Source organism: Athene cunicularia, assembly GCF_003259725.1.
Source record: "Athene cunicularia isolate RWA chromosome 12 unlocalized genomic scaffold, athCun1 chr12_part1, whole genome shotgun sequence".
Classification (NCBI taxonomy): domain Eukaryota; kingdom Metazoa; phylum Chordata; class Aves; order Strigiformes; family Strigidae; genus Athene; species Athene cunicularia.
Window position 1 is genome coordinate 15,355,686 of NW_020799116.1, and position 19,655 is coordinate 15,375,340.

At 35.7% G+C, this 19,655-nt stretch overlaps 2 protein-coding genes across 2 annotated transcripts in view; one reads left to right on the top strand and one right to left on the bottom strand.

The window, feature by feature from the left end:
- CACNA2D3 (calcium voltage-gated channel auxiliary subunit alpha2delta 3) overlaps positions 1-19,655 on the bottom strand; it is a 466,439-nt gene that overhangs the window by 63,183 nt on the left and 383,601 nt on the right. The gene's annotated exons all lie outside the window — the stretch shown is intronic.
- Positions 8,604-14,576, top strand: LRTM1 (leucine rich repeats and transmembrane domains 1). The gene is made up of 4 exons (XM_026857567.1): positions 8,604-9,009; positions 9,046-9,110; positions 10,546-11,142; positions 14,077-14,576. The coding sequence occupies exons 2-4, from the start codon at positions 9,104-9,106 to the stop codon at positions 14,508-14,510; spliced, it is 1,038 nt and encodes a 345-aa protein (XP_026713368.1). The 5' UTR covers positions 8,604-9,009; positions 9,046-9,103; the 3' UTR covers positions 14,511-14,576.

Below are 19,655 nucleotides of genomic sequence, written 5' to 3' on the forward strand. Positions count from 1 at the left end.
ATATAAGAACATTATCCCATGGCATCTGGATTTCTGTGAAACTTCCATCAGATAACATCTGCCTATGAAGACAGGGTGGTCCAGTGGCTAAAGCACTAAAGTGGAGTTAGAGAGCTTGGGGTCTGTTCTTTGTTTTGCTGTTTATCTGTTGTGCAACTGTGCCCAAAACCACCTTACTTTTCTATGCTCCATTTCCCCATTTGCGAAATGGAAGGAAGGATACTTCACATTCTATGAATAGCAATGGGAATTGTATGAATGAAAGCAATAACAGTTAAGTATTCTTACAAACATGTTGTAGACTAGGGTGAATCCAGGAACAGGCATGCCAACGTGCATGCAGCAATCTTGAGCAAGAAAAATGTTGCAGGATTTGATCTTTAAAACTGTAAGATGGAATGGGAAACCATTTATCCAGAAGAAAAAGTTACAAAATAAGAATCTTTTCAAAGAATATCCTCATCTATTTTCAGCCTAAAACTACAAATAACAGAAATAGCCTGTAGCTTTTTTTTTTTTTTTAAATCTTCCCAAACAGTGTACTTTCTGAAATCACATGGTGGGTGTATAGTAACTCTAACAGAAGGTGATCACAAACAAAAGAGGGTGATTTCTTATTTGTGATTCCAGAGAAAAGCTTGCAAGTGTGAATCCTAAAAGTCTGAAAAAAGACACAACACAAATGCCATTTTTTCAGAACATTATGACTTTAAGTTATAATTTACAGTTTTACACCTTTGCCCACACTAGTAGAAATAATGGAAATCCACTCATAAATATTTTCCTTCTAAAGGCTAACATTGTCTACTTGAGTTCTCTCTTGTCTCTTACCTTCAGTGGAGAAGCAGTGTATTGATCAAAAAACTTATTTTTGTCCACCAGAACTATTTTTTCATTGTAATTTACCCTAATTATCAATCTTAAAGATACTACATGAATATCAATCAAAATCAAACAGCTACTGTCTTTCCAAAGTGATTTTTTTCCCACATGTTTATCCTCACAGGAACTCTAGAAACCTAGGGCTGTCAAGTGTCATCATCTGTCCAAAACGGTCTAAGAAGTTTTGAATCTAAGTGTCAGTTTTGTTCCCCATTTCATACTACTCTTACTCAGAAAAACAGAAAGGTCAAACCATACTCACAGTGCATTACAAATGGTAGGTTGATGAAAGGGTACAAATTACACTTCATCTTATCTCCGTGAAGTTCAATGAAAGGTTTTCCTAAGATTTTAGGAGAACAACCAGGACCAGAGGCTTAATTAGGAATATCTAAAGTGGCAAGACATGCCTCAGCAGAAGTATTCTGACACTACAATGCACAGGACTAGAGATAAACAGGTTTTTGACTTTTGAAGTATAAATCTGCACTGTACTATGCTGCAACTGCAATGTTTTTCTGCATGACCGATTTCAGCCAAGTTCCATTCAAACAAAGTATTACAACCCAGCGTTATGTGACTCCTTCAGATAAACTGGTATTCTTTCTCAAAACTGTTTTCTCATTTTCAGTTTAAGAAAGTCTGCAGAACTGGCATGTCAGTCATTTGATGTGATCCTCCTAACAGTTGTTAAACAATTTTCCTTTTCACCAAGTCAAGTAAAGGCAAATATTTACAGTGCGGATGCTTCATAAATTGTAACCAATATTGAAAAAAAGTTCTATTAATGAGAAAAGAAACGATAGAATGAGGGCCTTTTGTGATTCTCAGCACGAAAATAGGAAAACAGAACAGACATACAGAAGAACGTATAGTCAAAACAGACAAGAGAATAATGAAGAGGTAAAAAAGAGTGTAAAATCATGAAAACATGATGCTCCTTAAAGATTTCAATCTTTAGTGTCCTTTACTTGCCATTAGGCTATCCCAGTCAAGTTGCATCTTTACTGCTGGTATAAACTGTACACATAGAAGTTTATTAAAGCTTCTTTTTATTCTTCATAGCTACAGGTTTGGGGTTTGTTTTGTTGTTTTTTGGTGTTTTTTTTTTTTTCTTTATTTGAATGCCTATTGTTTTACTCCTGCATAAATTTTCTCTCAGGGTATCTGAAATCCTTAATCATCATCCCAATATTTCTCTCCCACATTACACTTTTAAAAATCAGGTTCCACAACTTTTAAGAGTTATGCTTACGTCAGAGGGATCAAGAGGTTTAAATTTCAGTACCTATTAAAGGAATTTAATTATTCAACCAGTTCTCTTTGGATACACTGTTACTGTTCTTCGTTAATCTATACCAGATTTCCACTATTGTAATTCTCATTAATAAAATGCTCTCTGAAAGGGTTTTTTCTTTTTTAAAGAAAAAAACCTCTCAGTGGCCAATTTTACAAATTCTTAACAGAAACATCATTATCCTTTATATTAGCTGAGTTTCCCAAGGATCTATCATGTTTGAAAGCAGCATAACTAGCTAAACTTGAGGGACGAGAAGTCTATATCTAGACTTGACTTAGTCTGTCACTTCATTTAAAACAATCTGTGGAGAAAAAGGTTTTTTAAAAACACACTTGGGGTTTAAAACCTGATTACAGGTTAAAATAGGAGAGGGAAAAAAAGAAGGATAACAGCATGCCATGTGATCTCTAGGATGTTGTCGTATACAGAAGACTTTTTGTGCCTGCTGCTTTAGTAGTTAAAGCAGTAGGGATGACACAGAAATACAGAGAGAACAAAGAAACAAGGAAATCAGCAAACTATGTACTGCCTTGTAAAATTTAACTGCTATTGAAATGAAGAACATCAGCAGCAAGTGTAGGTAAGTGGCTCATTCTTGTTCACTGGAGTCATGTGGAAGAAGTTTACAATATCCTTACTCCACCTGTAGAATGATCCCATACGCAATGAACACTGATGTTCCAGGTTCTATTCGTCTACAAAATTCAGAAGTCTGCCAGTTACAACTGCTACATATCACTACTGAAGAGGGTTATAGTCTGGTATCACACATGTTATAATGTGCTTGGCAGATGGTACATCATACTTTACCTGCTGCAAGACAATTGTCTCAGGAGTTACAGGCTTCACGTTTCTTCCATCAAAGGGAAATACTCCATCAAAGCTTGAATCCAAAGCCCTGAGCACATCGTTCCTGATCCAATAGAATGCTTAAGTATATGCTGATATTTAAATCTATGAAAACCATGTATTTAAAGTTTATCAGATGCATAAGTTTAATGTCAGGCTATTTAGTACCTTGTTAAATTGATAAAAAAAACATTCCCATGGTTATTTCTAAAGTGTTGCAAGAATTACAAAATTATTTGATTTATCACTGCAGCAAATGTCATCCCTGCTTCTGCAGGTTCTTGTGTTCAGGTGACTGCTAGGGCAAAGACAAGAAGAGCCCTTTTGAGCCTGTAAATACAGGAGTTCCCAACATTTAACAGTAAGTTTTATGATTTGCCTTTAAAGCACAAAAGGTGCAGAAGTTTAAGAAACATTTACTGTACTTTGCGACCTTTCTTCAACACACTGAAAACATTTCAAAATACTTTTACAAGAAGTTGTTCAAGAAATATCCTTCCAATTCTTACAAGAACTAGCCTAGTAAATCAACCATTCAGAATGCAAGGGAAATTTAAATTTTGTCCTTCAGTCCAGGGTGGCCTATGACCATGACTAGAAGTTCTTGTTAAATGTAAAAATAAGAAAACAAAAACACTAAGTAAAAGCTTAGAAAATAACTTTATATTTGGTGTAGAATGATTAAGCAGTCTAGAACAACAGTGAGTGATCTCAATTTTACATGTTTAAGAGCAGACAAAAAGCATCTAAAATGCTGAGATAAAATAAAATGTACACCTGTCCTTATATTTACATGCATTTTTCTAGCTCCTGTTTTTATTCCCCTCATTTCTTTTAGCTTTATGTCAAGCAATATATTTTTCTATTTACAGTAAGAGCAAAATTAATTCATTAATTAACTCTAATCATACATTTTATCTATGGATGCTCAGCATGTATAACAGGTGGTTGTCATTAGACATGAAAATGATTCATAATTGAATCTGCACTCCCCATCGCTATTTGTGATGGAACAAATATTCTGCTGACAAATAATTTGTCCCTTGCTGCAACTTCTTCTAACTCGCAATTAAGGTAAAGAAGCCTAGCATCTTTATTGCCTGTGCTTCTACTAATTCTGAAGGCTTTGCATCACTTCTACTAAATTTTCTACCTACTGAAGCATATTGTAAGCCTGATGCTTGAGTATTTTTCAAGTAAATCCTTCTCACCTTCATATATTTCTGCGCATTTAGTTATGTGTAAAGGAGTGCAAGCCAAACCAACTCCTAACTACACTATATTAGAATACCTATCACAACAAATTACTGACTGATCTAGCTAATGGAATGAAAGTCTCACATCACTTCAGTGGAACAAAAAAATGAAAAAACCTGCAGACAAAGGACTGACCCAAACAGCTGTCTATAGATTACCAGCAAAGACCTGGATATGAATGTGAAAAGAATTTCCCAGTTCAAGCGGTCTGGGGATGAGTAGAGTTCTGGCCTGAACTGAGAAGGTGCTCAGACAGGCGGCCTCAGTGATATCACCTGACACAGCAGCACACACCTCACCAGTTTGCAGCTTGCTGCAACTAACAGACTGGAGGTCTGCCCAGCTATCCCTTCCCCCACTGTGAATTTCCACCTGGAATGCAGTATGTTCCAGTTCATCTAGTCCACTATTACATCTCATACACTGGCCTCTTCTAGAGGTGTCAGAGGAAGGTGTAAAAATTCCCATAAATAATAATTATGGAAAAAAGCCCTGCCCACAGGGAAAGGTTTTTCCTCCATAACTCATGTCATTAGTGGTTGATTAAAGCTCTTAAGAGTGAAAGTTTATATCCCTTCTAAATGATTTTTTGCCCCATGAGGTAACTATGGCTCCAGATTATATATGAATCCTACTAATCTTTTGGCCCAAGGATAACTTCCAGCAATGCGTTTCATAGATTAATTATGCATTGTATAAACAAGTACCAGATGTATATAAGTAAGGCAAAACAAGTCACTGAAAAGAAGAAAACTGGACTCTTCCTCTCAAAGTCAGGATCTAAAATACAAAATCACAACTGCCTGATTCATTATTTCTAGTTACAAACCGTTGCTTCTCACCTGAAAGGCATACCACCAAAAATTCATAACTGTCAAGGACAGACACAAACAACTTTCTAGACATCTTGAGGTCTCCTTACGCTGTATGATAACCAAGATTCAATGTTATTAAACAAGTTGATATTACTCTCCCCTTATCCTACCTAAGCAATAAGATCTCTGAAGAAATCCATGCACCCACCTCTTCTGGAAAATATGGTTAACTTTTCAAGGTATAAATCTTTCTCAAGCCAAATTTGGTTCGATCCACTGGCTTATACTTCTCTTGTGAAAGATAGGTCTTTGTAGAAAGAAAAGCGTAAGAGATTCAAAGGTTTCTTATGTCCTGTCTTCTTTGTTTGCACAGGGTTCTGACTCATAGCTGGGAAAGGATAAGATCTTTTTTTTTTTTTTTTTTTTTTTTTTTTTAAGTGCCAATTAAAGAGTGAAACTTTTAACAACAGAGACATGGGCTGTTTCACTCACAAATATGAATTATTATTTTTTCTCCTGAACCGAAATGAAGAGTAGTCTGCATTGTTCAGGGTTGCATTTAGGGTCTTCAGCAAGAGCTTAGCTGTTTTACCAACACTGGAAACACACATTAGTAAGGAGAATGCCATTTCCCTGTGTGTGTCGCAGTTTTAATACCTCCACTCAAAAGCATAAGGAAAATAAATCTAATAAACAGGATGTCTCCTGTAGGCTTAGGAACATTTTTTTATATAATCATGTCTGCCTGGAGTTGATACACAATGCAGTGGAATCTGAATGCTGTAGCTTGTAAATATTTTGAAATATTAATTTTTTTTCCTTTCTGCTAGTTTAACATAATGTTCTTCTGTAAAAGGTATGATTCTTACACATACTACTCCTTTAAAGCAGATGATAGTAACTGCTGCAACAAAGTGTTTGCTGGCAGAGAAAACACTGAACTGCCCCTGCCAGCCAACAGGAATAGGATATTAGTTCACTGGGCTGTCTTGCTACTTGCGATGGGAAACATATCTTGTTACAAGAAGGCACAAGTTAATTTAAGCAGTCACAATAACACAGTTGCTGCACCACATCAGACAACTGAAAAGTATCCTGCTGGTTGTTCAAAAGGCCAAAAGTAGAGTAGATTTCATGGTTATTCTGTTTCTGGCAAATCTCTACCTGTGTCACAACTATAATTTTCACCACATCAGACTTCTCTGTCATAACCAAAGTATTATTACTAATAAATGGGAATAGGACATGGATTATAGGTTAGGGAAACTTCTGTTTACAAAACATGTGCATTCAGAGTTCTCAATATAAGAAAAAAAAATAGCCACAGCTACATGAAAAGCAAATCAACAGATTTAATGATATGTTTCCAAATCTGAACTCGGCATGAAGATTTTTTTTTTTAAAAAAAAAAAAAAAAAAAAAAAAAAAAGTAATAACTTCTTATACTATAATTCAGAGTACATAAACCAACCTCTGCATTATTGTTGGAACTGAACCTCCCACAGTGCTTAACTTTCAGTGACCTTGTCCTATGAACATCTCTTTAATATGGTGCATGCTAAAAATAATACAATTATAGTAGCAAAGCCGTACCTAAAGTAAGAGTAAGAGTTAGATGAAAGAAACTACTGTGGAAGATTGTAAGCCCACCTGGTCAGCAAACATTAATTAAGGAGATGACTTAAAATTAAACCCTTCGAATTCATGAGCCAAAATAAAATTTTAGATACCAAAGAGAATTGAAAAGGGTAAAAATGTCTTATCGTACCAAAACCCAATAACATAATAGCTAGTACCTTCTGCAATACAATCAAAAGTCATGAAAAGGGCTATCGTTGATACAAGGGATGAGTTATTGCAAGGAAAGAGGGATGTCATGTCAAGCAACAAGTACCCGACCTAAATTTGCTCTCTGAATGAGCAGAGTATCTGCAGCTAGCAAGGCTACAACTTCTAAGGATGATAATGTTTTATAATATCTCTTTTTACATTTAGTTCTGTCTTCGATAAAATGAGATTCACCAGTACTACTTAAGATTGGTCTCGTTATATGTTTGTACATGTGTTCACGCACAAGGGTTGGGAAAGGGAATAGCAAATAAATGTACTGTGCAACAAAGGTTAGAGAAGCTGTCCACTTTAACCTGATATTCATTGAAAGTACATTATAGCTGATCTTTAAGCTTATCTTCCTCTCCCTTTGTAAAGTTGGAGTTATTTAGTATGACTACGGTGACAGGTAGTCTACATCTACAGTAAACTGCAGACACTACATTAAATCACAGACTTTCATTCTGTAACAGGATGCTGTGTCATTCATCAGGAGTGTCAAGGACAGTACGGTCTGCCATTCTGAGCAATAATCCTAGTATCCTTGAGGTGAACAGTCATGTTTACAGAATGTCAGTTCTATGTTCTCCTTCACTGCTCCGCAGTATACACTGTTCCTCTGGGTATCTTGACTGATGTCAGAAACTATTCAGCAGAACATACAACAATAACAGTTACAGCTCTCTCCTGTGGGTCAGGGTGGCAGAGATCTCAACACAGACTTTCAGTAACCAAAAGGTAGCTGTGGAGAAGATGGTATTACTTTCTTCACAAGGATGCATGGTAACAGGACAAGAGATGATGGACACAAGTTGCCTCAAGGAAAAGTCTGTCTCGATGCAAGACAAAATTATTAATGCTGAGAACAGTTACACATTAGAGTAGATTGTCCAAAGAAGTGATGGAATCTCCCTTACTCAAAACATCCAAATCTCAGCTTGACAGAACCCTGGAAAATCTCTTGTAAAACCCTGATTTCAAGAGCAGTTTGGACCTGATAATCTCACTTTCAATGCTTCCTTCCACAGCATTGCCTATGGCATATAAATTTTGCCCTAGAAAGTGAGCTTTGTGTGATCATTTTAACAGCACCTAAAAGCAGAATTTGAACCCAAGAAAGCTACAGGACATATAAGAACAGGTCTGAGAGGTTTTGATTGCACAACTTCCCTCTCTATAGGACACCTATGGAGTAGTCATATAGCCTTGAAAGACTCTATTATATACCAGATCTATCATTCCTTCAAACAGCTTTGAGTTCCTTCATAGTCACAAGTCATTAATCTTTTTATTGTAGTAGATGGTACAGTATGAATGACTTATACTGAAGAAGTAACACAAGAAGAACAATTTTAATATCATCTGTTATTTCTTTCCAATATCTTTGAAAGTAAATAAATTTGCTTGGTATTCTTGGGGACCATACCAGTATTTATGCCATTTTTATGGAGGGAGCCACCAGTCCTGTGTTCCTATGCAAGAAAATCCTGTCAGCACAACTAATGGATGTCAGATGCATAAGCTTAGAAGACAAACAAGTGCACTGTCAAAACCATCAACCCACAGGCTGTTCGTAGTGATATTACACACTCCACTGCCTCCAGTCACAGCCCAGGATAATCAGAATCCATGTTCAGAGTCATGTGATCTTGCAAAACTCGACACAGCGTAGCTAATAATCCACCAGAATTCAGAAACTATACTGGATTTAAAAAGCCAGCTTTACTTTTGTGCATTGCATTTAAGGCAGATTAAATAAATTGAAAAGGCAAGGCTCTCAGGTCATTATTGGTATGTTACAGCTGTCCAGTTAGAGTTGACAGAAACCCTTTGCATGGCCTGTTGACTGATTAAGAGGCAGAGTAAAGTCTCTGACAGTCATAAAAGGCCAGAATGGGGTAGGGTGGGGTGGAGGGAGTGTGGGGAAGGGGAAGAAAGATCGTGATGAAAAAATCAAAGGCTGATGGAGTAACTCACTAGAAATCGTTGCACTTCTACACAAGCCACAGATACCATTAAAAAAAAAAAAATCCCAGCTAACAACCCACAGGAAGGAAACTGGATGAGCACATTACAGATGGAAGTGGGAATCAGAACAAAGTGTTTGCTACTGTTCTACATCAGAAAACTGGACTAGATCTTCTGCAAGGTGAAGAATAAGCAAAGCAGAATGAAAGGTGAGATATTGAAAAATATTAATAATGAAATTTTTTCTGTTCTCTGAGAATTTCTTTGACAAGCAGTTTTTTATTTTAACTCTACATTGGAAGCTGTGTCTCAGTTTCTGAAGCCAACTGTTGCAGAAAAAATATAATGAACTGAAAATATTGTTTACCTTGCTTGCAAGAATGTTGAATTCTTTCAAGTGAATTCTACAATGTAGGATTCAGTATTACAGAAGATTATATATAGTTTTAATACAAACACAATTTCATTTTTGAGTGAAAATTAATGAGCAGTTTGTGACAAACCGTAGTCTCAAAATAAAACTGTCATTTATACATTTGTCATATTCAATGTTATAATCATACAGATATTCCTTTAATATGGTACTCCCTGTTACTAATTAATGTTTGATGTCCGTAAGTCAATATGCAGTGTGTTCTTTAATTTCTAAAAGGTTCAACTAGTAACCAAAATGTTTTTCGTTTTGAAATAGTAAACAGTAACAATTATTTGAGGCATTTCAAAAACAGTGTTTCAAAAGGATTTCTCATTCTGACTTTCTTTAGTCAATCTAATTATTCAAGATCATCTGATCATTTATTTAATTTCATGCGGTGCATGTGAACATAACTTTAAGTGGCACCTTGTTTTATAAGTAAGGTCATTAGCAAGATATGAAAGGTAAAACCTATTATTTTTTCAGTTAAAACTGACCTGAACATCAGGGAGCAGAAGATCATTATAAATACCAAATATTACTAAGTACTCTTGTCAACTCATTTATCTTTCAAACAGCTTATTGACAAAAGTTGTTGACTGTGTAAAAAATGTATCTATGGGAAGTACTGCTGACATTCAGATAAGGGATTAAAGCACTAAGTATAAACATAGATGTGTTAAAGAACAGATTTACAGTATCGGCATTGCTGAACAAGTACTGTTAACTGGTTTTATAGCAAGGTCTGCAAAGCTTGTTATTCTTTAGATGGCACATTAACTTAATTCTTTTTAGGTAGTAAAATTAGTAAAAACACAGAGAAATATAAGTTCTCCTTGCAGTACTTCTGGCATAAGATGGCTCAGAGTTGTTACTACCACAGAAAGAGAAACATTTCAATTTAATCATTTTAGAAACTCTGTCGCATTCCCTTCAAACATCACTGCTCTGCTGATGGTAAATACTTCTGAAAACCAGTTGTACTTAAGATAAAGCCATGGGAAGTACTTTATTTTATGACCATGGAAGCACTACCTTCATTCTGCATTATTAAAGTACTTCAATACTATCTGTAATTCACTAATGTCTTGCAAAAGAAATTGCCTCTCTTTATGCTATCTACATAAATGTTTATTATGGAGCTGTATAGCCTTTACCCATGTTAATGACCTGCATATTGCCAAAAGACAAACAAACTAATTTTAAATCTTTCTCCACTTCTGATACAGGTAACAGCCTTTTGGTTTTGAGTTTCATCTTGTTAATATATGGAGCTCATGGATGTCCTGACAAATGCAAGTGCTATACAGCTTCAAAGACTGCAGACTGCAAGAATAGAGGGTTTACTGAAATTCCCGCCCGCCTACCTCCTGAAATTCAGATACTACAATTGCAGAATAACCGTATTTGGAGAATCAACCAAAATGCATTCACTGGAACACCGTTGCTCAAAATCTTAGACCTGTCTAATAATTCTCTCTCCAGTTTGGCACCAGGTTCTTTCCAAAAATTACGATATCTACAGGTTCTAAACCTAACCAGAAATTTGATTCATTATATAGAAAACAAGACTTTCAGTTTCCTCCCACACTTAAAAGAACTGGACTTGTCATCCAACAGCATTATTCGTTTGCCTGAGACTTTTGGAAATAGCACAGGGAATATAACATTGCTGTCTGTGAAGCATAACAAACTTCAGAAAATGGAAAGAGTTCTGCTGGAGTCACTTCCAAATCTGAAAGTGGTTCTTTTCAAAGATAATCCCTGGCAATGTAATTGTAATGTCTTTGGCCTGAAACTGTGGTTGGAGAGCTTTTTATACAGAGGTACGGAATTCTTCTCACTATATACAATTCACATGAGGATACTTAACCAGCATCTAATTGATCTCCACTATTATGGCTTGCAATTTACCCCACACCTTAGATCATCCCCTGGATTGGCACACTAAAACATATTTTTATACATAGGTCAGAATATAGGTGCTTTCATAAATACATGTGAGAAACTAGAATCATATAGGACATATTAAAACAGAGAGAAAGTATACACACACGATCATACTGGATGTACCGATACATTCTGGAAATATGTATGTGCAATGTGTGCGTGCATATATATCTGTAGATATGTAACAGGCATACTTGTGCACGTACACTTGATTTAATTTTACCAATCTATTTTTGCTAGAAACCAACCTACTGTTTAATATTTTTTTGCCTGATCCAGGAGGGTAAATATCAGGACAGATATCAATACTGATTTAACTTTAGAGAACTCAGGATTCTAATACCTCTATAAAGTATCACTTAGTAGCTCTTTAATATTTTAGGATTAATTTACCTAAAAAAATATGTTATACCTCGGACAAGTTTATTCTTGTATTACTTCCAAATTTGTTGTTAACCAGAGCAAGTACTAAATTAATTGACATTTCCTGTCAGAAATGTGTAATGCCATCACATGGAGAAAAATGAATTTTATAAATAAAAGTAGTCTCACATTTTGGTCACACCGGCTTTTAAATTTATTCATGAGTTATGCTGTAGAAAAGGGAATATGATTTAATTCTAAAGGAAATAAGTATTAAAAGAAATTAATTTCTTTCTCCCAGGAGGTATGTTCAGACTGAGAATTCAGAACAGCAGGTAATTTGCTTTTCTCTAAATCAGACTCTGATGATGGCATGTGATCAAACTACAGATGAGCTATCTGTATATGGAAGTGACACAGAGCATGTTGCAACACAGTGGATGTGAAGATGGCCCATACTGCCTGTGACTGAATGGACTGACATTTCCAGGCACCAGAACCCTACGGGCCAGGTGGACAACTGTACTGTCTATGCAGGGACAAAATTAACACAGGAATAGTCTCTGGGTGAGATAAAGCCACTGCCAGAAGCAACCTTTTAGAAAAGACAAAGGGCTAAACTCCTCTCAAGGTTAAAATCTTAATATTTTGGGTTTTTAAAATATCATAATATCCCAGGGCTTTAGTTGTATCATGCTGAACCATTCCCTACAACAAGTTTCAGCAGGGGTTCTGACTTCTCTGTGCAGAAGAACGTAATGATCCAAGATAAACATAGCAGATTATCTTAATTACTCTGCCAGCAGCATAAGTATTGTAATTTATTTCAAAAAAACAACACTGGAAACTCAGTGATGCCCTTCCATCTTTCTGAACATTGCACAGATAACTTAAACGAAGTGATATGGGATTTACAAATTCATTTTAGCAACAAGTTTTAAAGGAAGCCCAAATACTATGTTCTCTTCTATGTTTATATTTCCCTAAAATTACTTGTGTGAATCACATGAAGAAAAATTAGACACGCTGCACATTAATCTTTTCCATTACTTATATTGCACACATGATAAAATAGTACTGTGGCTCTAAAGACATTTCTTGCAAGTCCTATCAAAACATTGCTAGAGACGGAACATTGAATTTAAAAGTATTGATTGTTGTGTCCAGTAAAACTCTAAAAGATTTCAGTATTTTTAGCTGAATCCAGCTCAGGCAATTGACAGTTGACGCATACTTGTAAGCATAGCGAATGCTTCAGTTCAGGTGGGACTCGAGTCTTCTACTCCAAGCACAGATGTTTAGTTACTTAAAATCAAACAAATATCACAGCTGCAGTATTTGGAGTTTTATCTGTATCCACACTCAAACTGACACACTGGAGGTGTCTGGAACCACACTTTGGGTTTGGCTATTAAAGACCGAGAGACAACGCTATGCTCATACCTATCTCGGAATATCAATAATATTTGTGGAGTAGTCTCCAGATGTCAGTTTGGGTCCATCTGTATTCACTGCTTTTTCAGACATACTCTTTTCAGGATGAAAATTTCTATGCCTGTCTTTAGCTGAAAGGTGAATAATTTTGAACGGACCAGAGGAAGAAAATTGAGCTAATTTTCTTTGTTAATGTTTAAAAATATGTAAACATTGGTTTTGGCCTTGTTGACTGCTCGACACACTACACCCCTAAAGCAGTGGTGTATTGGCTAACTAGAAACCTGAAGGCTATACTCAGTATGTGTTCCTCTACACGCTGAAGAACAACTGTATGATTTACCAGGACTGAGGCTTCCTACTTCACTCCCTGTCATACTAAAAACATCCTTTGGGAGAGAGCAGAAGCTGGCTCTAAGCAATCATGAAATTTTCCATTCGAGTAGAGTAATAGATTGATTAATCTTAACTCCTTTAGATCTCTGTCTATTTTCTTACCATGGGCCTTGCTTCAAACAGTTGCTCATACATACATACAATTTACTGAACTTTCTCTTTACTTCATTACAGTTAGCATATGATGTCAGAACAATGACTGTTTCATGGAATATTTCAATCAAGAGGGAAAACTTTACTAAGAATATTGTTTCCATTTTGCTTTATAAAAAGCAGCAATGGTATGAATTTGAATGGAATGAATTTGCTGTTAACAATACCTCTTTGCTTTTATCTATAACTTATACTTTTATACTACTGTTTTTTATTTTTACACCCATAAAGTCATATATAACAGTTCTTGATTGATTGCTTCTTGCAAGTTCTCTATTTGACTGTTAAAGTGTAATAATCTCACCACTGATCTAACTTGAGAATGATCTTAGAAATAGAAATCTTTAAAAGCATAAAGTCAAAGCTGAGGATAAATTTAGTTCAGGATTCTGTTAATTTTACATTAAGATAATTCAGAACCCACCAAATCTCCAGACTGTAAATATTTTAATTTTTTTTTCCAGGAGGAATAAGTGATGGCATTATCTGCTCAACCCCAGGGATTCGTAAGGGAAAGGACCTCCTCAAAGTTCCCTACGAGCTGTTTGGGGCATGCCCTCTGACGACAGCTCATGTTCATCTGGCCAGCATTCACCACTATAGCTCTGAGCACAGAAGTTCTCTGAAGCATGCTCATCACAATGAACACGGGGAAAACAGCCGTTCAAACTGTGAACCCAAACCAAAGCCAAGGCCTGTTAGTTTGCGTCATGCAATTGCCACTGTAGTAATAACTGGAGTTGTCTGTGGAATCGTGTGTCTAATGATGTTGGCAGCTGCTGTTTATGGTTGTGCCTATGCTGCAATTACTGCTAAATACCACAGAGAACATTTGGCCCCGGTCAGACAGCACGGGACTCCTGAGGAAAAAGAACCATTTGATAGTTCCTTGGCTTGAGTTACTTCTATCTTTGGTTTTTTGAAAATAAAGCCATCACTTCTGTTAAAAGGCCTGGAATCTAAAGAGGATTGATTTAATTGTAATTACTGCTTTTTTTTTTTTTTTCTTTTTCACTTCATTTTTTAAAAATGTAAATATATATATATTCTTTGGAATATACATTAAGACTTTACATAGAAGAATGTAAGTTTATTTATATTTTGTGTATGTATATTCTGAAGCCACTATTTAAGGCTGTGTGTTTGAGATAACGAAATCTTGATGTAGCCACTTTAAAGTATTCCATTCTCCATGACTAGCTCTTCATGTAATATCAGCACAACATTTGCGTTATGGCGGAGCTACAGTCAGTAGCTGACATAAGTGAGCTCTGTAAAAAAAATACAAAATAGCTACAAACGACCGCCTATATTTTATGATCTTAGAATACCTTGTATGTATGCAGAACTACAATTCACAATCAAGTTTTAGAACTATCCAGTCTATACCCTTCCACTGATAACTTAAACATGTGTAAAAACATTCCTAGATACCTTTTTCCCACCTTCCAATCTGCCCTAGAAGACAACAATTAAACATTGCTTGCACTTTCTAACTGAGAAAATAGGAAGTACGTTGTTAACTATCACATATAATTTTTAAATTACTTAGTAGGGAAGAGAGAAGAGAGCTGAGAAAATGCTGAAGAAAGAAGAAATGCTATACTGTTTCAGATACAAGCACTGAAATGAGCACATACAGAATATATGAAGAGACACTTCCCATATCCTGCTGGCATACATGCTTGGTACAGACATTTCTGAAGCTTCTCATTCCCAAATCCTCACACAAGTGTTCCATTTTGCAAATATCATGACTGCAGATGCAACTCCCATCACAGTGCTGCCCTTCAGTACAGAGGATAATATAGTCGCATGTTTACACGTTCTCTCCCACAGAGAGAACATTCAGCTGAATTCATTCAAGGGTCCACCCTGCCATCAGAGGAAATCAGAGCCAAAACCATTTGAGTAACACAAGTTTAGGACAGAAAGAATATTTTGAATGTGCAGAAGCATTTTTTAAATAATTCTTAGAATTTTTTTTTCAGGCAACCTGCAGAGTTTGGCAACCCCCGTTTACCTTTACCAAGACTAGATAAAATACATCTAGGCTATTTGTGACGGACATCTCATGTGTTTTCTAAATCTCTCCAGTGACAGGGTTAAAGACCTGTCTAGGTAACTAATGCAGAAATCAGCTATGCTTATAGTCTAACATCTTTTCTTAGCATCTACCATAAACCTTTGGAGAAAATCTTGCCAGTTTATTTTATTGGGCAGAAGACTTGAGGGCACTGGCTGAGTAACAGTCTGCAATAAGGGCAAAAGGGAGTCGTGACATTCAGGGACCTCCAATCTCCTTCCAACAGCCGGATTCCAAATCAAGTTCTGTAGCTATTCAAATAACAGCCTCAGCTGAGTAATGAGCTATATGGCAGGAGTCATGTGACCCTTGCTCTTATCTACTTAGCAATAATTGCAACCTAAATATTAAAGCTCATTCCTGCATCTGCAGCTACTTTCATGTCCAGAGAAAATTGAGTATCTCAGTCTTAATCTAAATCTAGTAGACATCGAAAACAATCAATTACTGTCTGTCCTTTTCATTTTTTTAACTGCTAAATACTTTATATTATTATTAGGGTCTTTTCATTCTTTTCTGTCCTGAACTAAATAAACCAAGCTGTTTCAAATTTTTCAAACCTTTTTTCCTTTTAAATATTTTTCCTTTTAAATATTCAGTAAAAATGAATAATCTGTTTTCAGAACTGTCATTTGAGTGTGTAGATCTACATTTTCTACTCTTTTATCAATTTATTGCAATAACATTTTACAAAGCAAAACATAATTTTTCAGGTAGAGAAACCTGAAGTATATACAGGATGGTATCTTATTGCCCATGGGCTAAAAAATGAGTTCACAAACTATCCCAAATCAGTGCTTTTCTACGGTGACAACCTAAAATAAGTACATTTGCAAACTGCAGATCCCAAGATGAAATCTAATAAACCTCTGATCTCCAGAGAGATTTCACCCACGGTGTTTTTAATAGGCTCAGATACAGCAATGCAGCTTCCATCACAAATAAATTTACACTTCTGATATCTTCAACAGAATAAAAAACAAGAACTGACTTGATATTTCCTAGTCAGGAATAACCAGAACATCTTCCTATTCCTTAAAAACCAGTCATCAATAAAACCTTTCAGGCTTTCCTTACATAAGACAGTTAAAAAAAAAAAATAGGGAAAAAGTGAGAAAGAGTGAGGAAGAGGCAACGAAGGGCACAAAAACATTTAAAGAAAATCTTTCCAAGTCACATTTAAGATGCTTTGGAGATTTTCATGCACACATATGGCTGTAAATTGATATGAAGTTCTGACAAAGCAAAGTATTTCATATTTCCATTAGTTCACTCTGCTATGGCAATAGATCAAGGCAATACATGCAAAATCTGATTTATATTTTCTAACTTGCTGTTTGTTAAAGAAAGAAAGAAAAATAACTAAAATAAAATCAAACAAAATATCCTAACAGAAAATCCCAGATAGATTTTTCATTTAAGGTTTGTAAGACTATATATAATATTTACAAATGTGTTTGCAATGAACAAATTTCAGTTATTTATGATAAGCTAATAGCAGACATTCAACAAATGTATTGATTCAATTGCTTAAATTAATAAACAGAATTATTTCTTTTTCATCAAACAGAATGACTACTGAAAACTAGAGATAAAAGTCACAATTTGTCGTCCATAACAATTATTGACTACAACATGTGGAAGACTGGATCTAGGGATTCCCCACAGAACTGCCCCTAATTTGTAAAGCTTAGCAAAGGACATCTGCTGCTGAAATAAGTTGTCTGCACAGATTTATTTTTCAGATAAAGGTTCCTGAGGAACCTTTGTTGTTTTACCAGCAATCTCCTGAGAGGTATTATAGTAAGCACAGTATTTTTTTCTAATCTCTGTGAAAAACACTCTTCCCCCCAGTCAACAAAATAACAGGAACATTTTTTCTGCAAGGTATTTCCAAAGACAGCAGAAGTACACATATTGTTGTATTCCTGTCTTACATACTTTGCTTTCAGAAAAAGAGGCTTTCTAAAATTTCAATTTAGTACAGAGATTAAAAACTACAAAATACCAATGTTCTTTTTAGAAAATGTCCTTAGTATCTATATTGAAAGAAGCAAAATTTAAACTAAAACATACTTGCTTGCCATATGTCTCTTTCCTTCCAAAGCTTGCAAAGTCAATCAAAATTGAGCTTCATTATTCCCTAGTAATACAATGTCCAAACAAAATCAGGATCCCTCTTCCTGAATATCGAAGTAGAACGTTTAGTGACATTATATATAGCTTATCTATCATTAACAAAAAAATACCAACTGTTGCCTACTAATAACCATCTATCTTTGCTGGCCAGAAGACAAAGACACACAAGCTTTAGTTAAGCATCCACAAGTATGCCTGCTTTTACAACTTTGATCTTTGAACTTGGCCGAAAGTGGCATAGTAATAATAATTATACGACAGTCTTCGTACTTCCTGGGTTTATATTACCCGAAACGTGACTGTATGCTCCCCAGATAAGACGGGCAGCAACATCAATCACCTGAATGTGGCAGCAAGCCACAACAGGGAAGAAGGAGTAGGAATTAGAAACTCATAACAAACAAACCGACAACTTCATACTTCATAACTATCTCCAGTGAAAGCTGTGGATGATGTTCTCTCCTACTGATTAGAGAGGGATCCCCCAATGTTTTAGGACTATGTACGCTGTACGTTGAACTTTTTGCATAAGGGTGCCATCCTCATTTCAACAAACACATGAGGAAACACTGTTAGTATTTGGAAATATAGTCTACTGGGGAGAAAATAAATTAGTTAATCCACATTACTTAAACTGGTATTAATGTATTCATATACTACCTAACTGCAGCTTCATGCTTCCACAGCACTCGTTTAAGTTTTCAAAAGAACCTGACAGCTTATCTGCTGCCTTGTTCTGCAATCAGGGATTCATTTTGCTAGCAGCAGAATTATTTAGCAAAATGCCCCTTGAATCTGATTGCTATTAGATCACAAGGATCTTCCTCCTTCCCAAATTACAGAGTACTAAAATCCAACCAACCAACAAATCCCAGCAGCGAAGCAGAAGTGCAGAAGCAAAAAGCAGAATGCTCTATGCAATTTACTGTACATGTTCATACTAGACATGTTAGGATACTTTTCTGATTGACCCATCAGAGCCCCAGATCCTCTGCGAACAAGTGGTTAGGAAAGCCCAAGAACTTGGTAGGTAGGGGTTAAATTCTCAAGCCAACACTAGCAGCAAACTATCTTAGAAAGTCCTGCTATTCAATTATTGCACACAATAATTTTGTATGGTAAAATGAATTAAGAACAAACACAGATGAATAAAAATGTGTGAATGATTGTGAACACACCATCTAACTTCAGATTCCCTGCTCAGCCAATGGACAGAGGCAGGATTTTACTACCTGCTCTGAAGCATTCTGTGAAGGAGCTTACCTTGCTCCACGCAATACCTACAAACAATGTTTCCTAAGTCACGGCTCCTGACCTAAATCTGTGAGCTAATGTTAGACTGCGCAAATACACATTTCAATTTTCCTGAAACTGAAAACATTAGTCTATATACTAATATTAGATTTATGAATATAGAGATAATATTCAAAATGAACAAGAAACTCTGGAAAAACATGAGCTAGTGGTTTTTCACCAAAGCATGAAAAGCAGTTTGCGGGATTTACTAAATGCTACTGCTGAATATAATCTTCTGTGGCTTATAATGTGGAGCAAAGATTAAGTAAATCACTGTCTTGCCTGACAAAGAAAACATCTATTTTAGAACGCTTCAAAAATTTGGTTGGTGTGTCATTATGATGACATATTCATCTTCCCTTAGGCGTTCATACTAAAATGCTATTTTATAGATGGTATCATAAATTTTAAGAACTGTGTATGGCAGTGACATTTGCTTGAATGTTTTTAATAATAAAGTAATACCAAAGCAATACATGTGAGAAAAAAAAAAAAAAGGGGGGGGGGGGAATCTTAGTAATG

What these genes read in the sequence shown, in the direction of transcription:
- LRTM1 (XM_026857567.1), top strand. An exon ending in GGAGAGCTTTTTATACAGAG is followed by an intron (nt 11,143 to 14,076) that starts GTACGGAATTCT and finishes TTTTTTTTCCAG; the next exon opens with GAGGAATAAGTGATGGCATT.